The sequence below is a fragment of the Aulostomus chinensis genome, chromosome 17 (genome assembly GCF_037954235.1).
Source record: "Aulostomus chinensis isolate RoL2024-O1b breed Wild chromosome 17, RoL_Achi_v1.0, whole genome shotgun sequence".
Classification (NCBI taxonomy): domain Eukaryota; kingdom Metazoa; phylum Chordata; class Actinopteri; order Syngnathiformes; family Aulostomidae; genus Aulostomus; species Aulostomus chinensis.
Genome location: NC_141336.1, coordinates 4584856 through 4605441, shown reverse-complemented (window position 1 = coordinate 4605441; position 20586 = coordinate 4584856). Strand labels below are relative to the sequence as shown.

General features: G+C 44.1%; 3 protein-coding genes across 5 annotated transcripts; 1 reads left to right on the top strand and 2 right to left on the bottom strand.

The window, feature by feature from the left end:
* Positions 1-4249: 4249 nt before the first annotated feature.
* LOC147246077 (uncharacterized) lies at positions 4250-6575 on the bottom strand. Of its 2 annotated transcripts, none has more exons than XM_086182756.1 (2): positions 5893-6575; positions 4250-5853 (listed from the first exon to the last, which is right to left on the bottom strand). In XM_086182756.1, the coding sequence occupies exons 1-2, from the start codon at positions 6539-6541 to the stop codon at positions 4478-4480; spliced, it is 2025 nt and encodes a 674-aa protein (XP_086038882.1). In that variant the 5' UTR covers positions 6542-6575; the 3' UTR covers positions 4250-4477. The 2 variants fall into 2 exon arrangements, with proteins under 2 accessions (XP_086038882.1, XP_086038883.1); XM_086182757.1 differs by having other exon boundaries at positions 4250-5892; positions 5932-6575.
* A 3751-nt stretch (positions 6576-10326) lies between these two features.
* LOC147246076 (homeodomain-interacting protein kinase 1-like) lies at positions 10327-12370 on the top strand. The gene is made up of 8 exons (XM_086183436.1): positions 10327-10518; positions 10624-10809; positions 11224-11405; positions 11492-11615; positions 11775-11897; positions 12002-12052; positions 12136-12273; positions 12365-12370. The coding sequence occupies exons 1-8, from the start codon at positions 10327-10329 to the stop codon at positions 12368-12370; spliced, it is 1002 nt and encodes a 333-aa protein (XP_086039562.1).
* A 5186-nt stretch (positions 12371-17556) lies between these two features.
* Positions 17557-20212, bottom strand: LOC147246075 (uncharacterized). Of its 2 annotated transcripts, none has more exons than XM_086182616.1 (2): positions 18931-20212; positions 17557-18852 (listed from the first exon to the last, which is right to left on the bottom strand). In XM_086182616.1, exons 1-2 carry the CDS (start codon positions 20176-20178, stop codon positions 18427-18429), a joined length of 1674 nt encoding a protein of 557 aa, XP_086038742.1. In that variant the 5' UTR covers positions 20179-20212; the 3' UTR covers positions 17557-18426. The 2 variants fall into 2 exon arrangements, with proteins under 2 accessions (XP_086038742.1, XP_086038741.1); XM_086182615.1 differs by having other exon boundaries at positions 17557-19178; positions 19257-20212.
* Positions 20213-20586: the final 374 nt, after the last annotated feature.

The following is a 20586-nucleotide window of genomic DNA, read 5'->3' as shown; positions in this document are numbered from 1 at the left end:
TAACAGTTAGCTTAACAATTAGATCCAAACAATTGGCCGCTACAGCTGCTGCAGCTGTTAGCTGGTGTGGACTGCTTTAGCTTAACCCCGAGCGGCCGGGAAACCAGGGCGGCTGGGTGACTGTCCGAAGGAAGCATTGTCCTGAACAGAAGCCTGCTGTCAGTGACCAACCACCAATTCATGTCTCGAATAGGTTCTGTGTTCATTTACGAAGACGATGTCGGACTCTGTCGTGCCTCTGGACCCCTGTCTGAGGGGACCAGCGACAACATGTTTAGCCGTTTGTCGTCGTTCAACCGCTGGCTGTTGAGGTGGTGGTCTGATTCGGAGAGACGGCATCCATCCCACGTTGGACGGAGCTGCTCTCATTTCCAGAAATATGACCCAGTTTATAACGGAACCAAAACCCCCACAACCCAGAGTTCAGACCAGAAAGCAGAGCTGCCGTCTTACACGCGCCTCTGCGCGTCCGTTAGGGCACTTACCCACCCACAACCCCATAGAGACTGTGTCTGTCCCCCGACCACGTCAGTTTATTCACTCCAATTCTACTTGTAGAGGAGTCACTCAGAAAAACTGAATCAAAATGAACACAACCACTAAATTAACTCAAAAGAATATGAAAATTAGATGTGGACTATTAAAGGTGCCATAGAGAGGTTGGACGGGGTATTAATTCTTGTTCTGTGGTGTGATATGTCACCCCACAAAAAATGGTTGGGTCTGTAATGGCTCAGAAGCTTCCTAAAAGGCTCTCTGAAAGCGCTATGTTACCATGTTGGGTTTAGACTGCGTCGTTTGTCCCTATTGTGGTCGTTTCTGACCTCATCTGGCAACCTTATTATTTTCGCAAGTGCATGAGTTTACTGCGATCGGTTGCCGTGGTTTATGTGGCAACCTCATTTAACCACTACCTGGTGATTGGCTGCCCTCACTGTCATTGAAAAGAAAGGACTCCCACTCTCTCGGCTAACTGTCGCCGGTGCTAACTGTGACTGCTACTGTCAATTGACAACATTCCATATCATACAACAACATTCGTAAGATAAGATACCAAGTAGCCACGGTCCATTCGCGGATCCAGCCGTATATGTTCGAGCCAGAATCGGAGGAGGAGGAGGAGGAGGAGGAGGAGGAAGAGGAGGAGGAGGAGGAGGAGGAGGAGGAGGAGGAAGAACAACAACAACAACCAGACAGGCTTCAAGTACACGTTTCTCAATGGTAGGTTCTTCGTTTGTTTTTGCAGTAGCATGTTGCTATATTATTGTACTAGTTATGATGCTTAAATTACACTCAAGCCAAAATAAATAAATAAAAAAATATTTTTAAAGGCTTTGTGGTTCATCACGCTTCCTTTTTGTTTGGGGTCTAACTCATCAGGCTAAACATTCATGAAATAAAGGTGCTGGGTGGGTCAACAATAATGAAGGCTTGGGGCTATTCCCTGCTTGTGGTTTGGAGCCAAAAGTCCGGTGTGAGTTCAGAATTGCTGTACTAGTCTTGGAACATAAAAGTGGTATTGATCAAGCATTCATAAATAATAATATTAATCATAAATATGTATCATTTTAATAACAAATATTTATCATTAATAACACTTTATCAATCAATATTTATCATAAATATTTCACAAATAGACTGGGGAATGACAGGAACAAGAGTACTACATAAGAAATGGTGACTATATTATTGCAACTGTATGCCCTTCAATGCAGCCACTTTAGGCAAACCCCATCAGTGAAAGCAAAGTGTGACATCTGATCAATCACTGCCTATTTGTCAATAACCAGGTTCTTATGTGGAAACTGCGTTCGTACGCCCACGGAGAGAGAAAACATGTGCTGCAGAGAGATCGAACAGGTGCTAACAAATGAACTCCATCCACCTGCACACAGCCAGGACACATTTTTCATGTGAATGACTCGTATAACGTTATGAATGCATTACCTTGTTTGGCGACGCAGGTTACACGACGAGTGAGCCAGGTACCCAACCACATAACATGCATGACTTACCATCCTGGCCTAGAACCAGTTTGTCTCAATATATGTGCGCTCCAAAACGCCTTGAATGTCTACAGAGCCGACCACGGCCGTTTGACACTCCAAGGAAGGGGAAGGTATGGCAGATGATCACCCCCTGATAATGTAATTACACTACTACTACTATTTCTACCACCACCACCACTGTTATCTACAATCGGTTGCTACATGCAAAGAAAAAGGGAAACAGAAGTACAAGCCGTTTATTTATTTAGAACAGTAGTTCTCAAAATGTGGTCCAGGAACCACTAGTGGTCTGTGAGACACTTGTCAGAGAACAATAACAATACCACAATACTACTACAATAAGGCAGTACTGTAATTTCACATAAAAATATAATTCTATATGTATATAAATAACAACTAAGATTGTGGCGCCTTAAACTTGAGCGAGCCCAGCAGGTGGTCCCATAAAAAAACAAAACATGTTGGGACAAAGGGGTCCAGGGTCTGGAAAAGTTTGAGAAACACTGATTTACAGAATCAAACAGCATAAACCACACTCCAAACTGTATAAGAATGAATGTGCATTATGGCTCGCAGGCAGTGCAGATTCTTGGCCTATCGCTGGTTTGTGTCCTTAGCTTCCTGAGGTCTGCCTGCTTTCATTCATTTTTTTCCCACAATAAAGATCTAATTTCACTCCAGCAGCCGTTCTGTCTTGAATTCTAATGACATTAAAGCTCCAGAAGATGGTGAAGCAGGACTGAACAAACAAGCGTCAGATATTTAACAACATAATACGATGAAGGAAGCATTGCAGAGTTACATGTCGTATTCATTGGTTAAAAAAAAAAAATCATGAGACCATTAATTATGAGTGATATCACAACACGATCAAATCACTGCAACGTGAATATTTTTGAGGCCAATTGGGACGTTTTTGGAAGATGAAAAAAAAGTTAAATGTTGCTGTTAATTACCCCAAAGGTTTTTTTAAAACATTTTTTTTGTCCCAGCGAGACAAAAAAAATTAGTCTTCAAAAAATAATTCAACCATCCATAAGTTACCTAGCCCTTTATTAGACAATTTCTGAAACAATATTTAATAAAAGCTTTCACATGGACAGATCAACATTGGCAGCTGCCATCTGTGAGAGGTGGTAACAAGGAGGACATGGGACGATGTTTTGGTGCATCACTAATTAGTGTTTGCTTTCTCTCTGTAGCCCACTTGGAAATCACTGACGTAATATGAAGATATTCATCTGAAAATATATGATTTAAGATGAGGCATGGCAATTAGATTTATTTAAGCCTGTCCATGTGCACAGCAACTCAAAAAGCTGCAAAAATCTCAGAAAAAAATGATGGAAATGCAAAGGAAGCAGAGTAAAAACAGCAATAATTAAAATCAAAATCACATTTTGATCAAAACAGATGGATTGAGATTCATGTCGTGAAACCATAAGCTGTTATTTTGCTTCTTGATTGCTGGTGACGTAAGCTGCTGTAGCTATCTCAAACATTTGTGAAAGTTTGGCGTCTTCTCGCTCTCTTGCTATGACTGGGGGGTGGGGGGGGGGGCAAAAACCTGCTGCAGGGTGGGAACTTGGAAGCACCGCCACAAACTGAACTGCTAACGATTCATTTTAGAGGAATTGTGAAATGATGACATAAAAAGAATTCATTTTTTTTTCCATCAGAAGAGTTTTCTCAAATTTCAATAAAACCTTCTAAATCTGAGATGGTTTGCTCATCCCAGTCCTTCATGGAGAGAGAACTCGAGACTTTCACTCAAAGACTCGTCCTCTTGAACCTCCTCCTCCTGCCGGGTCTTTGCTGCTGGCAACGAACAACAGGAAACTGAAAATGAGTGCTGAAGGCATTCATTTGAATTAGAAAACAGAAGATGGACCCTGAGATGAACACAGCAAACCTACCTTTCTTCATCTTGCTGTGTTTTGATGTGGATGTGATGGAAAGTCTGAAACCTTAAATCAATATGAATGCGATCGTATCCGTATCCTTTCACTCCTGGTCAGTGTCACAGTAAAAAATGAGATTTGCAAACAGCCTCTGTGGTGCATCTGTGGTGTCCCACCTGACACGTCTCTTTGGTCTTTTGGAAGGAAATAATTTCCCAGGATTCTTTGCACCCATGTTCATTTTATCCCTGTTTTTTGTCCTGCACAGAAGTTCTGATTGATGTTTCACAACTTTGTGGTTTGTCTGTGACCACACACGTCATATCAAGGTTATCTGTATCTTTTTTAATGTCAAAATACACTGATATCATCTACATATAGAGTTATATACCTATATCTCTATATGTAGAGATATAGGTATATACATGTATATATACATAATTATATGTAAATGCATATATTGATATGTATATACATAAAAACATATTTATATAAACTTCATTTATAGAATAAATATGATAAAATATGCTCAAAATGTTTCAAAGCTGACTCTTGCTGCTCTGACAGTCATAGAGGGAACATGTTGGGGTCTGGTCCCTGCCGCAGGCTGGAGTTTAAGCCTTCATCTGAATATCTGGTCCCTGGTGGCCATTTGGGACCTGACCAAAGTTGGTAGGTCCACAGAACAGGAGCAAAGAGGACTGGCATCTGTGGTAGCATGAGTCCGCCGCAGTAGAGGTAGGGTAGTGGGTAAGGAGGCAGGATGGGAGGCATCATGACTCCTCTGTAGTGGGGGTACTGCTGATCATATGGGAGGTGAGACGGTTGTCCTCCCTGGTGATGCAGGTTGCCTTGGTAGTATGCCTGGCCCCCCTGGTGGTGGGGAGCATTGTTGAAGGTTCCCTTGCCCCACTGGTAATGGGGGTCCATTCCATGGGTTGCATAGGCCCCCTGGAAGTATGGGATGCCTTCAATGGTTGCTCCATCAACCAGGTGATGGGGGACACGTTCATGAGTTGCATGGGCCCCCTGGAAGTGAGGGGCACCATCAAAGGTTGCTTCATCAACCAGGTGATGGGGGACACCTTCATGAGTTGCATGGGCCCCCTGGAAGTGTGGTGTGCCTTCAATGGTTTCCTTGTCGACCTGGTGGTGGAGGGGGCCTTCATCAGTTGCCTCTTGAACTTGATCGTGGGGGACAGCGTCAAAGGTTGCCTCGTCAACCAGGTGGTGGGGGGCCCCTTCATAAGTTGCATGGGCCCCCTGGAAGTATGGGATGCCTTTAATGGTTGCCTTGTCAACCAGGTGGTGGGGGGCCCCTTCATAAGTTGCATGGGCCCCCTGGAAGTATGGGATGCCTTTAATGGTTGCCTTGTCAACCAGGTGGTGGGGGGCCCCTTCATAAGTTGCATGGGCCCCCTGGAAGTATGGGATGCCTTTAATGGTTGCCTTTTCAACCAGGTGATGGGGGGCCCCTTCATAAGTTGCTTGGGCCCCCTGGAAGTATGGGATGCCTTTAATGGTTGCCTTGTCAACCAGGTGATGGGGGGCCCCTTCATAAGTTGCTTGGGCCCCCTGGAAGTATGGGATGCCTTCAATGGTTGCTTCATCAACCAGGTGGTGGGGGGCCCCTTCATAAGTTGCTTGGGCCCCCTGGAAGTATGGGATGCCTTCAATGGTTGCTTCATCAACCAGGTGGTGGGGGGCACCTTCATAGGTTGACTTGTCAACCTGGTGGTTGATGAGCCTTTCTTTTTTTGGCTCACTCACCTGGTGGTTGGGGGAACTATCATACGTTGCCTGCCCCCCCTGGATCTGGGGGGCGCCCTCGTAGGCTGCCTCGTTAACCTGCTGGTGAGAGCCACCTTCAACGGTTGCCTCATCAACTTGCTGGTTGGAGGCACCTTCATTTACTGCCTCGTCAACCTGGTGGTGGTGGGGACCTTCATCGGCTGCCTCGTCAACCTGGTGGTGGTGGGGACCTTCATCGGCTGCCTCTTCAGCCTGGTGGTGGTGGGGACCTTCATCGGCTGCCTCATCAACTTGGTGGTGGTGGGGACCTTCATCGACTGCCTCTTCAGCCTGGTGGTGGTGGGGACCTTCATCGGCTGCCTCATTAGCTTGGTTGTGGTGGGGAACTTCATTGGCTGCCTCATCAGCATGGTGGTGGGAGCTACGCTCATCTGTCAGCATGTCCCCATCATAACCAGGGATGCGTCCGTAGATGTCCTGTCTCCCCTCATGCTCGGGAAAGTCGTCATTCTTCCTCCACCATCTATCCATGTGACGCTGGGGGATGCGTCTCATCAGAGGGAAGTATCTGGTAAAGGCACGGGCCTTGCCCCTCTGAAAGAATTGGCCTCCACAGCGTCTAACTTTCCTGGCACGGGCCAGTTTCAGCTTGTAGTCCCCGTAAAAGATAAGTGTTTCAAGGATTGGCTGAATGGGGACATCCTTATCGAAGTGCACAATTGCGTATCCTCTGTAGCCTCGTTTGTGTCGAATGGCATTCACGCGTCCAAATGTCTCAAAGTAGTCCCAAATTTCATTTTCCACCACGTGCTCGGGAAATCCAGTCAGGTAGATGGCGTGGGGATCAATGACAAGTTCTGTCTGCTGGTACTCCATCATCAGTTATCAGATAAATGTGTTCACGACTGTTGTTCTGAAAATATCTTTATGTGACCAAGCTGGCAGATTTATTTATACTGTCAGAGACAAAGAGGGTTTAATTCATCATTCTGACTTGAACACTGAGAGCACCAGACAAAATTCTGAGAGCTAAGAATTTTGACTGCATCACACACACACACACACACACACACACACACACACACACACACACACACACACACACACACACACACACACACACACACACCTCAAATGTTATTGTTGTTTGTTGTTCACACCTTTTTTGCCTGTCCCATTTTTTTTTCCTTTTTATTTTTTTAATGAAGCAATGAACACAATTCAGGAAACGTGTACAGCTTCAAGGAGTTTAAATAGCCAATGATGGAAAGAAGCAGGGAGAAGAAAACCTTCCTGTTCCTGACCCTTGGGCATCAATAAATATTGTTTGTCATTGTCTGTCAATCACAGTTTCTCAGTAACCAATGACAACACAAAACACAGTCACAGAAATGTAGACAAACCAGTTACCTGATGCCTTCATTCCATCTAATCGTTCTGTCTTTATAATTAATGATGGGATGTTCTTGAGCCTAAAGATATTCGTTTAGACCTTTCAATCAGTCGGTGAGGAATTCGACAGTTAAACCACAATACCAGACACACATATCTGCTCTGAAGTATTGGTGCAGTCTGATGCTTCAAATTAAGTGTCCCTCCAGGCTGCTCCGCCTCTGAATTTAACAATTTTTTGTAAATATTCTAGTAATATTCCCCTTTTCCCCCTTCTATGTGAAGCTAATGAGGCCTGTAATTCAGTTCTATCTGTAAGTTTTAACAGTCCTGATTCTCCCTGGGCTGGGCTCCAACCTGCAGGAGGTCTTCGCAAGGAACAAAACTAGTAAATTGTCAGACGGTCCGATGGTCCACTCATCATCCTTGTCCTGTCTCCAGTGCGTCACCAGAAAAGAAACCGAGCGTCTTCTCAGACCATCGCAAAATGCACTTGAGAACAATATACTGTATATATATGTATATTAATACAAACAATCAACTGAAATACAAACATATATATGCGTGTATGTATGTGTATATATATATATATTAACTGACGCCTTTCATTCTGGAGGACAGTGTCCTTTTGTCACTGCTGTATAAGTAGTGGTTTGATCCCTCTGATATGTAATCACGTATGACATCAATAGTTTATGATTACTAAAGCAGCCACGGAGGAGCACATGGAGGTCGAGCTAGTTTACACTACTGTATACACAGTTAGCTAGTTTTTATATAGAATATATGACTGACCATCTTCCTCAAAATGTAGCCCTCCTCAATGAGTCCCGTTGAGCCGTGTCATCCAGTAAAGCACACAAGCACACAAAGGGGATGAAGTCAGGGTGAGCAAACTGGACTTTACATCTCACAACCCTGCACACATAAAACCCAATAACTTCATAAGTTGATGGATAATGTCATCAAATATCGCGACTGATGTTGTAATAGCATCTTCACCGATGCATCAAAAAGCAACAAGGCACTGGTAATGGTACTCCTGGTTTACTGTAAGCCACGCCTATGGTCAGTTTAGAGTCTGGATTAACCTGGTCCCCTCTTGATGTCTTTGGACTGTGGAGGAAGCTGGAGTACCAGAGAGAACTCACGCAGGAACAGGGAGAACATGCAGACTCCACCCATAAAGATCCTGTGCTCCAGCCGGGGCTCCAACCCAGAACCTTCTTGCTGGGGGGGCCACAGTGCTGACCACTGCTCCACCGTGCTGCCCTCGAAATAACCTCTTTGTATATACGTCTATGTGTGTATTTGTATTTTTCCCAGTGTGTAAATGAATTTTTTGGATTGTTCCTCTTCTCTGAGTGAGTCTTTATCCGGCCCCTGTCAGTCCTGGATACGTATGAATGTCTGCATGTTAGGTTCATTTATTAATGCGACCGACTGATTTGTGTCCATTCATACAGGAAGAACTGCACTCCATCAAATCTTTTTAGGCCTGGGTTGAAACGTCCAAGATGTTAAAATTTATTGACTTTTCCTTCTTTTAGATTTGAACTGGGAAAGTTAGATTTGAACTGGGAAAGTTAGATTTGAACTAATAGGACTCTGTTGTATGTTTTGTTTTTTATTGTCTCTGAATGTCTCCAGTAGCTTGTTGGGCTCATCTACATGAGAGTGATGTGATTGGTTGCTGGCTTGTAGTCGTTGCTCTCAGGCAGATTTCCATTCACAAGAACTGGTAGCCTGAAGAAGGTCTAGGACTGAAGCGTCAAGATACTGTTGAGGTTGGACAGAGTGTGGGAATACTTTTGTTACATACAAGAATTAGATTGTATTATATTTATATGTAACATCTGAAAAAACAGTTGTGTACATACTTATGCTGCTTATTTTTTATTTTTATACATTTTGAAATACAGATGTTTTAACTTTTCGATTTATCTCATTAAAGATTGATTTATGTTGCACTTTTGTCTGTCTTTTTTCTCCCCAATGCTGCTGTAACAACAGAATTTCCAGAGTCCAGGATGAAGGAATCTTCTTTTATTATAATATTTGTTCAATTTGAATTGAAAAATAACTAATTGGTGTGTTGGTGATGAGGCTTTTTTCAAATTACAGGAAGCTATTATTTGAATTTCCATTGCTGCACAACATCAAAGATATTAAGGGGTGACGTCATTGTGATTGACAGCATAAAGCCGTCCAGTCACTTGATCAGTTAGTTGGTTCCTGGACTCCAGACAGCAACCTGCTGTCTCTTGGTCAAGAATCAGCTTCATTAAACACTTGAGACATCAACACAACACCTTCTACCAGCAGCTGTCATTTGGTGAGTTCAGTAAATCTTCAACATCTAGTAGTAAACTGTCTGATGGGTTTTCTTCAGGGGGGGGAAATAGATTGTTGGTTTAGCCCACTAGCATGTCCGCTAGCGTTAGCAAGCCTCACTGCTAGCAAGCTACCGGTCTCTCTTACCACGTTGGCTGTGAATAATTTACTTTAATTTCATTAAAAACTGTAGCTTTGAAGTTGAGAACTTGAATTGTGAACTTTTGAAAAAAAATTGTCGCAGATCTGTGTTTTATTCCTGCTGTGGGTTTGTGTCATTATCAAATGTATCTGCATTTTAAAATTCAAGAAATGGGAAAACTGCATGTAAAAAAACATACTGTGGTATCATTTCTGACATGAATCTGGGTGTATGAATAGTACCAACACAGTTTTTATCTTCATATGAGTGTATTATTTTTATTTGTGTGTTTGTTAATTTAGCTAGCACTCCTCGTTAGCGCGCTTTGTTAGCATTAGCATGCCGCTCGGCTAGCAACCGACTCATGCTTTTTTCTCGGTTTTTCTCTGAATAATTCACTTTAATTTCATCAACAATTATCTGACAGACCATTTTCAAAGGAACATTGTCCTGCTTTGAGGTTTTGTTGGTGTAAAAACACGTGAATACTTCAGTCAGTCTGTCTGGAGGTCTGTTTATGTTTGACGTCAAAAGTCAAGGTCACTGACAGTCCCACTTGCTGACACAACCACCATGTTGTTCCTCCATTGGAGGTTTTTAAGGTTGAAGCAAGTGTTGATTGACTGACCCTGACACAGGACTTTCAGTGACATGGCTTTCTGACGGTCAAGACTTTGTTGTACGTCTGCTGCTTCAAAGTGAAAAGTCAGAGAGACGAACCAGAAATGAACATTTCAGGGATTTATAAAGACTCGAATGTTATATTTTCTCTGTTTTCTCAACAGAATATTCCATCATGGGAGAACTGAACCCTGGTTTCAGACTGGGGGATATCATTTTTACTGAATCCTCTGTGTACACTGTGGAGAAAATCTTGGGGGCTGGCGCTTTTGGGGAAGTCGCCGAATGTTGGAGGAGCGACACAGACAAAATGGTCGCAATAAAACGGATCCGGGACAAACAGAACATCCTGGCGGCAAAAGAGGAGGTGAACACAAGTTTCTTTGAACAGTATTTAACTTCCATGGCTCTGAAAATCCACCACATTCCAATACAGGTTGTTTTCTCTCTCTCTCTCTCATACCTTTAACAGGAGAAGATGCTGAGATTATTGATGAGCAACAACGGCAATAATTTCAACATTGTTGGATGGAACGGGTCGTTCATCCACGAGGGAGCGTTCTGCATGGAGTTTGAGAGACTGGACATCAGCCTCTTTGAATTCCTGGGGCGGCGCCGGGCTCTCTCACTCAGAGAGATCAGCCCCATCCTCCATCAGGTGTGTTTCCACAGTTTTTAGCTGAACTTACCAACTAAGGTGGGAAAATAGAAGACTAAAAGTTTTCATTTTAAGAACTAAATGTTCTCGTGTATTTTGCTGAGTATGAAGCCAAGTGGTTCCATCAGGGAGAGGATAAATTGGTGGATTCTAATCAATGGAAGTAGATGCTAAAGTTGACTCAGTCATTATTTGCAGTGTGAGACTGCAGGTGTTGGGTTGTCCTGCATCACTTCATTTGTATTCTCTCATTAAAAACTACAATCACGCCAGGCTTCGTTGTCAACTGCCAAAATATGTTTTAAATACACAATGTTACATTTTCCACTGTGTAAAAACGATCCTCCATCACATGTTGATGACGTTCCACTGCAGTGAAGCTGACTTCAAGGTTTCTATTTTTCATGGTTTCAGCTCGCAACGGCGCTCCTTTTTCTGCGGAGCCAGAGAATCGTCCATGCCGACATGAAACCAGAGAACATCATGATGGTGGACCATGTCAGGCAGCCGCTCAAAGTCAAGCTCATTGACTTTGGGTTGGCGTTTCAGGTCTCAGCGAGCCACATCGGAGCGGAGCTGCAGACGCTGTGGTACAGGTTAGTAACAGAGACACTGGAACCTCCATTTTCTTCTGTCAGTGGTGAGAACAGGAGTCATGTTGTGGTTCTCTTCCTCTCGTCAGAGCTCCTGAGATCCTCCTTGGAGCCCCGTTTAACGAGGCCATCGATGTGTGGTCTCTGGGGTGCATTGCTGCAGAGCTGCTGACTGGGATCCCACTCTTCCCTGGGCACAGTGAGGCTGAAATGGTCAGTATGGTGCAGTGCTACACTTGGAAATTCACAACAAGCAATGGTGATGTAAAGAGGAGTAGTGAGCGAGAGATGTGTCACTCATTTCAAGTATTCTTTTGTGTAAAGCAACAAATGGAGGTAAAACCTGGTGCTCTCATTGTGTCCTTCCTTCAGATGGAGTACATCCTGAGGACAGCGGGGCAGCCACCCGACAGCGTCCTCCACCTCGGCCTCTACACCCTCTACTATTTTTATGCCCAGGGTGAGGAAGGAGTCTTCAAGCAGTGGACAGCAAAGGTAATTCCAGCAACTGAGAAGGACTTCATCCCTCCATGAGGTCCTTCAGTCCGTCAGCCTGCATTTAGCTCTCATGTGCTAACTGAAAAATGTCTTTTCTGTAGCCACACGTGGAGGTTCCTGACCCCATGAGGACCCTGATGGATCTGGTTATGGTGGGCTGCACCACAGCACGAGAACATACAACACAACCGTCTCTGAGTTCCTAACCTTTATGTTTTATTCTGATGCCACACAGATGTTCTTGGAGGGCCAGGACCTAGATGACCTGGCAGACTTCCTGGACCTGCTAAGTCAGATGCTGGAGGTGGATCCTGAACGCCGCATCACGCCGGACCAAATCCTCCAGCATCCATTTCTAACAGGAAGCCACCAAGTAGGCCCCATCACCAGCAGCCCAGCGCACCACTTTGATTGGTTCGTGTTCATCAGTGCTGATGTGAAGGTGTTGGACTGTTGTCTTTCAGGCTTGAATCCTGCTTGGACCAAATGGCTTCCACTCAGGCAACGGTGAGGAGGACTCCTGGTCTATCCAGGTGAGTTCAGCTGCTTTCACCTTTCATCCTGGGGTCAACTGGCTAAGATGTTTAGCCTAGCATTAGCATGCAGCTTAGCACTTGATTTAAAAGAAATGTCTTTTGCTAGCAATAGAATAAAAACTTTTGTCCATCTTGACTTAACATTTTAGTTTGAAAGATGCTTTTGTTGGATGAAGAAGAGTTATTTTACGGCATTATATTGTTAAAATACCTTTGTGTCAAATTTTCAAGTCCATTCAGGGCAGAATCAGCAAACTGGATTAGTCTATCTATGGTTTTATGTTTTGAGAATGAATGTGAGGCAAAGAAAACACATCATTTTAACTTCCCTGTTTTTGACTTTTGTCAGTGGTTAAATTTAAATGACACTATTGACCGTAAAGCTGTTGTCATGTTTGATTGTAGGCTAAATAGGTCATGCTAATTAGCCTAGCATTAGCATCTTTTCTTATCATTTCAGAGTGAAAAACCCTTTGTGTTAAGTGAAGCATGGACGCACTTTTCCTGCATCATCCTCTCCTACCAGCTCAGGGAGAGGGAAGGTAAGAGGGAGGGAATCATTTTCTCTCATGTGGTTTCGTTTCCTGCATCACAACAGCATTTAGAAGTAGAACATGAATTGGCTCAGTTACAGAACGTGACCTGCAGTCTTTGCAGGATTCAGCTCTATTCCATGGAACCAGTATAACCAGTGTGATCATTATTACCAGTTTTATCGGTTTATGATACTTTTAATCATTTGGAATTTTAATCCCACCATATTTTGCCACCCTTCGACGTCGTATAATAATTGTAGTCTGGTAGCCGTCGGTATTGTAGTGGTGTGAATGTAAATTATGCTGCCAGTCTCACTCTGTACAGGAGAGGTCCTGCTGTACTTTGTGCTCAGACCAACATTCCACTTTACTGATCCATTTCTTCCTCTCCTGTTTTGGAGGAGAAATAGATCAGTATTTGTCACTTTGGTCTCTACTGCGTTTTTTTGGGGGGGGTAAAGTCAGGCGGTGTAACACAGACGTTTCTTTTCTGCGCCCATCAAGACACTGAGGTTTCTCCAACACCTGAGGTCTCCTGGTTCTACTGGTCCAGTGTGAATCGGGCTTTCAAAGCTCATTGTAGTCAGGATGCCACAAAATGCAATGCTGGCTCTCATATGCTGTTGCTCATGCAGGTTTTGCTTTCCCTTTCATGTAGCATCAAAAAGCAAAAAGGCACTGGTAATGGTACTCCTGGTTTACTGGGACGGGGTTCGATTCCCTGCGGTGTCTTGCTGATTGATTGGCCATTTCCTGAAAGGTGATGTCACTTCCACTCTTTGCTCTCTGTTTCAATGGTCATGAAGGGATGTGTGACACCTACATTTAGTGATATCTGTCCTTGACATGGACGTGGTTCCACTTGGTTCTTTGCTCTCAGCTTCGTAGACTTGTGGTAGGAAAAGACTCAAATTAATACAAGAAAAAAAGGAGAACTAGAACGCCACGAGCAGCTCAACTCTAAGCTGGTGATGGCTTCTCCTTCTCGCTCTCCTCTCTCCTGCTCAGTGTGCCACATGTTCAGTCACTCCTCTGCCTCCTTTGGTGGTACAGATAAGTGCGTTAAATGTAGTTTGTTTGTCGCGTTGGAGTAGAGGCTTAACAGTTAGCTTAACAATTAGATCCAAACAATTGGCCGCTACAGCTGCTGCAGCTGTTAGCTGGTGTGGACTGCTTTAGCTTAGCCCCGAGCGTCCGGGAAACCAGGGCGGCTGGGTGACTGTCCGAAGGAAGCATTGTCCTGAACAGAAGCCTGCTGTCAGTGACCAACCACCAATTCATGTCTCGAATAGGTTCTGTGTTCATTTACGAAGACGATGTCGGACTCTGTCGTGCCTCTGGACCCCTGTCTGAGGGGACCAGCGACGACATGTTTAGCCGTTTGTCGTCGTTCAACCGCTGGCTGTTGAGGTGGCGTCCAGCAAACCAAGTGGGCTTCATAGATAATTGGAAAACTTTCTGGGGGCGACCTGGTCTGATTCGGAGAGACGGCATCCATCCCACGTTGGACGGAGCTGCTCTCATTTCCAGAAATATGACCCAGTTTATAACGGAACCAAAACCCCCACAACCCAGAGTTCAGACCAGAAAGCAGAGCTGCCGTCTTACACGCGTCTCTGCGCGTCCGTTAGGGCACTTACCCACCCACAACCCCATAGAGACTGTGTCTGTCCCCCGACCACGTCAGTTTATTCACTCCAATTCTACTTGTAGAGGAGTCACTCAGAAAAACTGAATCAAAATGAACACAACCACTAAATTAACTCAAAAGAATATGAAAATTAGATGTGGACTATTAAAGGTGCCATAGAGAGGTTGGACGGGGTATTAATTCTTGTTCTGTGGTGTGATATGTCACCCCACAAAAAATGGTTGGGTCTGTAATGGCTCAGAAGCTTCCTAAAAGGCTCTCTGAAAGCGCTATGTTACCATGTTGGGTTTAGACTGCGTCGTTTGTCCCTATTGTGGTCGTTTCTGACCTCATCTGGCAACCTTATTATTTTCGCAAGTGCATGAGTTTACTGCGATCGGTTGCCGTGGTTTATGTGGCAACCTCATTTAACCACTACCTGGTGATTGGCTGCCCTCACTGTCATTGAAAAGAAAGGACTCCCACTCTCTCGGCTAACTGTCGCCGGTGCTAACTGTGACTGCTACTGTCAATTGACAATATTCCATATCATACAACAACATTCGTAAGATAAGATACCAAGTAGCCACGGTCCATTCGCGGATCCAGCCGTATATGTTCGAGCCAGAATCGGAGGAGGAGGAGGAGGAGGAGGAGGAGGAGGAGGAAGAACAACAACAACAACCAGACAGGCTTCAAGTACACGTTTCTCAATGGTAGGTTCTTCGTTTGTTTTTGCAGTAGCATGTTGCTATATTATTGTACTAGTTATGATGCTTAAGGTTGGGGCTATTCCCTGCTTGTGGTTTGGAGCCAAAAGTCCGGTGTGAGTTCAGAATTGCTGTACTAGTCTTGGAACATAAAAGTGGTATTGATCAAGCATTCATAAATAATAATATTAATCATAAATATGTATCATTTTAATAACAAATATTTATCATTAATAACACTTTATCAATCAATATTTATCATAAATATTTCACAAATAGACTGGGGAATGACAGGAACAAGAGTACTACATAAGAAATGGTGACTATATTATTGCAACTGTATGCCCTTCAATGCAGCCACTTTAGGCAAACCCCATCAGTGAAAGCAAAGTGTGACATCTGATCAATCACTGCCTATTTGTCAATAACCAGGTTCTTATGTGGAAACTGCGTTCGTACGCCCACGGAGAGAGAAAACATGTGCTGCAGAGAGATCGAACAGGTGCTAACAAATGAACTCCATCCACCTGCACACAGCCAGGACACATTTTTCATGTGAATGACTCGTCTAACGTTATGAATGCATTACCTTGTTTGGCGACGCAGGTTACACGACGAGTGAGCCAGGTACCCAACCACATAACATGCATGACTTACCATCCTGGCCTAGAACCAGTTTGTCTCAATATATGTGCGCTCCAAAACGCCTTGAATGTCTACAGAGCCGACCACGGCCGTTTGACACTCCAAGGAAGGGGAAGGTATGGCAGATGATCACCCCCTGATAATGTAATTACACTACTATTACTATTTCTACCACCACCACCACTGTTAACTACAATCGGTTGCTACATACAAAGAAAAAGGGAAACAGAAGTACAAGCCGTTTATTTATTTAGAACAGTAGTTCTCAAAATGTGGTCCAGGAACCACGAGTGGTCTGCGAGACACTTGTCAGAGAACAATAACAATACCACAATACTACTACAATAAGGCAGTACTGTAATTTCACATAAAAATATAATTCTATATGTATATAAATAACAACTAAGATTGTGGCGCCTAAAACTTGAGCGAGCCCAGCAGGTGGTCCCATAAAAAAACAAAACATGTTGGGATAAAGGGGTCCAGGGTCTGGAAAAGTTTGAGAAACACTGATTTACAGAATCAAACAGCATAAACCACACTCCAAACTGTATAAGAATGAATGTGCATTATGGCTTGCAGGCAGTGCAGATTCTTGGCCTATCGCTGGTTTGTGTCCTTAGCTTCCTGAGGTCTGCCTGCTTTCATTCATTTTTTTCCCACAATAAAGATCTAATTTCACTCCAGCAGCTGTTCTGTCTTGAATTCTAATGACATTAAAGCTCCAGAAGATGGTGAAGCAGGACTGAACAAACAAGCGTCAGATATTTAACAACATAATACGATGAAGGAAGCATTGCAGAGTTACATGTCGTATTCATTGGTTAAAAAAAAAAAATCATGAGACCATTAATTATGAGTGATATCACAACACGATCAAATCACTGCAACGTGAATATTTTTGGGGCCAATTGGGACGTTTTTGGAAGATGAAAAAAAAAGTTAAATTTTGCTGTTAATTACCCCAAAGGTTTTTTAAAACATTTTTTTTGTCCCAGCGAGACAAAAAAAATTAGTCTTCAAAAAATAATTCAACCATCCATAAGTTACCTAGCCCTTTATTAGACAATTTCTGAAACAATATTTAATAAAAGCTTTCACATGGACAGATCAACATTGGCAGCTGCCATCTGTGAGAGGTGGTAACAAGGAGGACATGGGACGATGTTTTGGTGCATCACTAATTAGTGTTTGCTTTCTCTCTGTAGCCCACTTGGAAATCACTGACGTAATATGAAGATATTCATCTGAAAATATATGATTTAAGATGAGGCATGGCAATTAGATTTATTTAAGCCTGTCCATGTGCACAGCAACTCAAAAAGCTGCAAAAATCTCAGAAAAAAATGATGGAAATGCAAAGGAAGCAGAGTAAAAACAGCAATAATTAAAATCAAAATCACATTTTGATCAAAACAGATGGATTGAGATTCATGTCGTGAAACCATAAGCTGTTATTTTGCTTCTTGATTGCTGGTGACGTAAGCTGCTGTAGCTATCTCAAACATTTGTGAAAGTTTGGCGTCTTCTCGCTCTCTTGCTATGACTGGGGGGGGGGGGGCAAAAACCTGCTGCAGGGTGGGAACTTGGAAGCACCGCCACAAACTGAACTGCTAACGATTGATTTTAGAGGAATTGTGAAATGATGACATAAAAAGAATTCATTTTTTTTTCCATCAGAAGAGTTTTCTCAAATTTCAATAAAACCTTCTAAATCTGAGATGGTTTGCTCATCCCAGTCCTTCATGGAGAGAGAACTCGAGACTTTCACTCAAAGACTCGTCCTCTTGAACCTCCTCCTCCTGCCGGGTCTTTGCTGCTGGCAACGAACAACAGGAAACTGAAAATGAGTGCTGAAGGCATTCATTTGAATTAGAAAACAGAAGATGGACCCTGAGATGAACACAGCAAACCTACCTTTCTTCATCTTGCTGTGTTTTGATGTGGATGTGATGGAAAGTCTGAAACCTTAAATCAATATGAATGCGATCGTATCCGTATCCTTTCACTCCTGGTCAGTGTCACAGTAAAAAATGAGATTTGCAAACAGCCTCTGTGGTGCATCTGTGGTGTCCCACCTGACACGTCTCTTTGGTCTTTTGGAAGGAAATAATTTCCCAGGATTCTTTGCACCCATGTTCATTTTATCCCTGTTTTTTGTCCTGCACAGAAGTTCTGATTGATGTTTCACAACTTCGTGGTTTGTCTGTGACCACACACGTCATATCAAGGTTATCTGTATCTTTTTTAATGTCAAAATACACTGATATCATCTACATATAGAGTTATATACCTATATCTCTATATGTAGAGATATAGGTATGTACATGTATATATACATAATTATATGTAAATGCATATATTGATATGTATATACATAAAAACATATTTATATAAACTTCATTTATAGAATAAATATGATAAAATATGCTCAAAATGTTTCAAAGCTGACTCTTGCTGCTCTGACAGTCATAGAGGGAACATGTTGGGGTCTGGTCCCTGCCGCAGGCTGGAGTTTAAGCCTTCATCTGAATATCTGGTCCCTGGTGGCCATTTGGGACCTGACCAAAGCTGGTAGGTCCACAGAACAGGAGCAAAGAGGACTGGCATCTGTGGTAGCATGAGTCCGCCGCAGTAGAGGTAGGGTAGTGGGTAAGGAGGCAGGATGGGAGGCATCATGACTCCTCTGTAGTGGGGGTACTGCTGATCATATGGGAGGTGAGACGGTTGTCCTCCCTGGTGATGCGGGTTGCCTTGGTAGTATGCCTGGCCCCCCTGGTGGTGGGGAGCATTGTTGAAGGTTCCCTTGCCCCACTGGTAATGGGGGTCCATTTCATGGGTTGCATAGGCCCCCTGGAAGTATGGGATGCCTTCAATGGTTGCTCCATCAACCAGGTGATGGGGGACACGTTCATGAGTTGCATGGGCCCCCTGGAAGTGAGGGGCACCATCAAAGGTTGCTTCATCAACCAGGTGATGGGGGACACCTTCATGAGTTGCATGGGCCCCCTGGAAGTGTGGTGTGCCTTCAATGGTTTCCTTGTCGACCTGGTGGTGGAGGGGGCCTTCATCAGTTGCCTCTTGAACTTGATCGTGGGGGACAGCGTCAAAGGTTGCCTCGTCAACCAGGTGGTGGGGGGCCCCTTCATAAGTTGCATGGGCCCCCTGGAAGTATGGGATGCCTTTAATGGTTGCCTTGTCAACCAGGTGATGGGGGGCCCCTTCATAAGTTGCTTGGGCCCCCTGGAAGTATGGGATGCCTTCAATGGTTGCTTCATCAACCAGGTGGTGGGGGGCACCTTCATAAGTTGCATGGGCCCCCTGGAAGTATGGGATGCCCTCAGTGGTTGCTTCATCAACCAGGTGGTGGGGGGCACCTTCATAGGTTGACTTGTCAACCTGGTGGTGGATGAGCCTTTCGTTTTTTGGCTCACTCACCTGGTGGTTGAGGGAACTATCATACGTTGCCTGCCCCCCCTGGATCTGGGGGGCGCCCTCGTAGGCTGCCTCGTTAACCTGCTGGTGAGAGCCACCTTCAACGGTTGCCTCATCAACTTGCTGGTTGGAGGCACCTTCATCGACTGCCTCGTCAACCTGGTGGTGGTGGGGACCTTCATCGGCTGCCTCATCAACTTGGTGGTGGTGGGGACCTTCATCGACTGCCTCTTCAGCCTGGTGGTGGTGGGGACTTTCATCGGCTGCCTCATTAGCTTGGTTGTGGTGGGGAACTTCATTGGCTGCCTCATCAGCATGGTGGTGGGAGCTACGCTCATCTGTCAGCATGTCCCCATCATAACCAGGGATGCATCCGTAGATGTCCTGTCTCCCCTCATGCTCGGGAAAGTCGTCATTCTTCCTCCACCATCTATCCATGTGACGCTGGGGGATGCGTCTCATCAGAGGGAAGTATCTGGTAAAGGCACGGGCCTTGCCCCTCTGAAAGAATTGGCCTCCACAGCGTCTAACTTTCCTGGCACGGGCCAGTTTCAGCTTGTAGTCCCCGTAAAAGATACGTGTTTCAAGGATTGGCTGAATGGGGACATCCTTATCGAAGTGCACAATTGCGTATCCTCTGTAGCCTCGTTTGTGTCGAATGGCATTCACGCGTCCAAATGTCTCAAAGTAGTCCCAAATTTCATTTTCCACCACGTGCTCGGGAAATCCAGTCAGGTAGATGGCGTGGGGATCAATGACAAGTTCTGTCTGCTGGTACTCCATCATCAGTTATCAGATAAATGTGTTCACGACTGTTGTTCTGAAAATATCTTTATGTGACCAAGCTGGCAGATTTATTTATACTGTCAGAGACAAAGAGGGTTTAATTCATCATTCTGACTTGAACACTGAGAGCACCAGACAAAATTCTGAGAGCTCAGAATTTTGTCAAAATTCTGAGAGCTCAGAATTTTGTCTGCATCACACACACACACACACACACACACACACACACACACACACACACACACACACACACACACACAAACCTCAAATGTTATTGTTGTTTGTTGTTCACACCTTTTTTGCCTGTCCCATTTTTTTTTCCTTTTTATTTTTTTAATGAAGCAATGAACATAATTCAGGAAACGTGTACAGCTTCAAGGAGTTTAAATAGCCAATGATGGAAAGAAG

Bases quoted from the DNA above. Each gene is read 5' to 3' on its own strand.
- LOC147246077 (XM_086182756.1), bottom strand. From the start codon at position 6,541: ATGATGGAGTACCAGCAGACAGAACTTGTCATTGATCCCCACGCCATC. The intron at 5,854-5,892 runs GTCCCCACCACC...CAGCCGATGAAG, and splicing joins TGAAGAGGCAGCCGATGAAG to GTCCCCACCACCACCAGGTT.
- LOC147246076 (XM_086183436.1), top strand. From the start codon at position 10,327: ATGGGAGAACTGAACCCTGGTTTCAGACTGGGGGATATCATTTTTACT. The intron at 11,406-11,491 runs GTTAGTAACAGA...TCCTCTCGTCAG, and splicing joins CTGCAGACGCTGTGGTACAG to AGCTCCTGAGATCCTCCTTG. The intron at 11,898-12,001 runs GTAATTCCAGCA...TCTTTTCTGTAG, and splicing joins TCAAGCAGTGGACAGCAAAG to CCACACGTGGAGGTTCCTGA.
- LOC147246075 (XM_086182616.1), bottom strand. From the start codon at position 20,178: ATGATGGAGTACCAGCAGACAGAACTTGTCATTGATCCCCACGCCATC. The intron at 18,853-18,930 runs CTGGTTGATGAA...GTCCCCCATCAC, and splicing joins ATGAAGGTGTCCCCCATCAC to CTGGTTGATGGAGCAACCAT.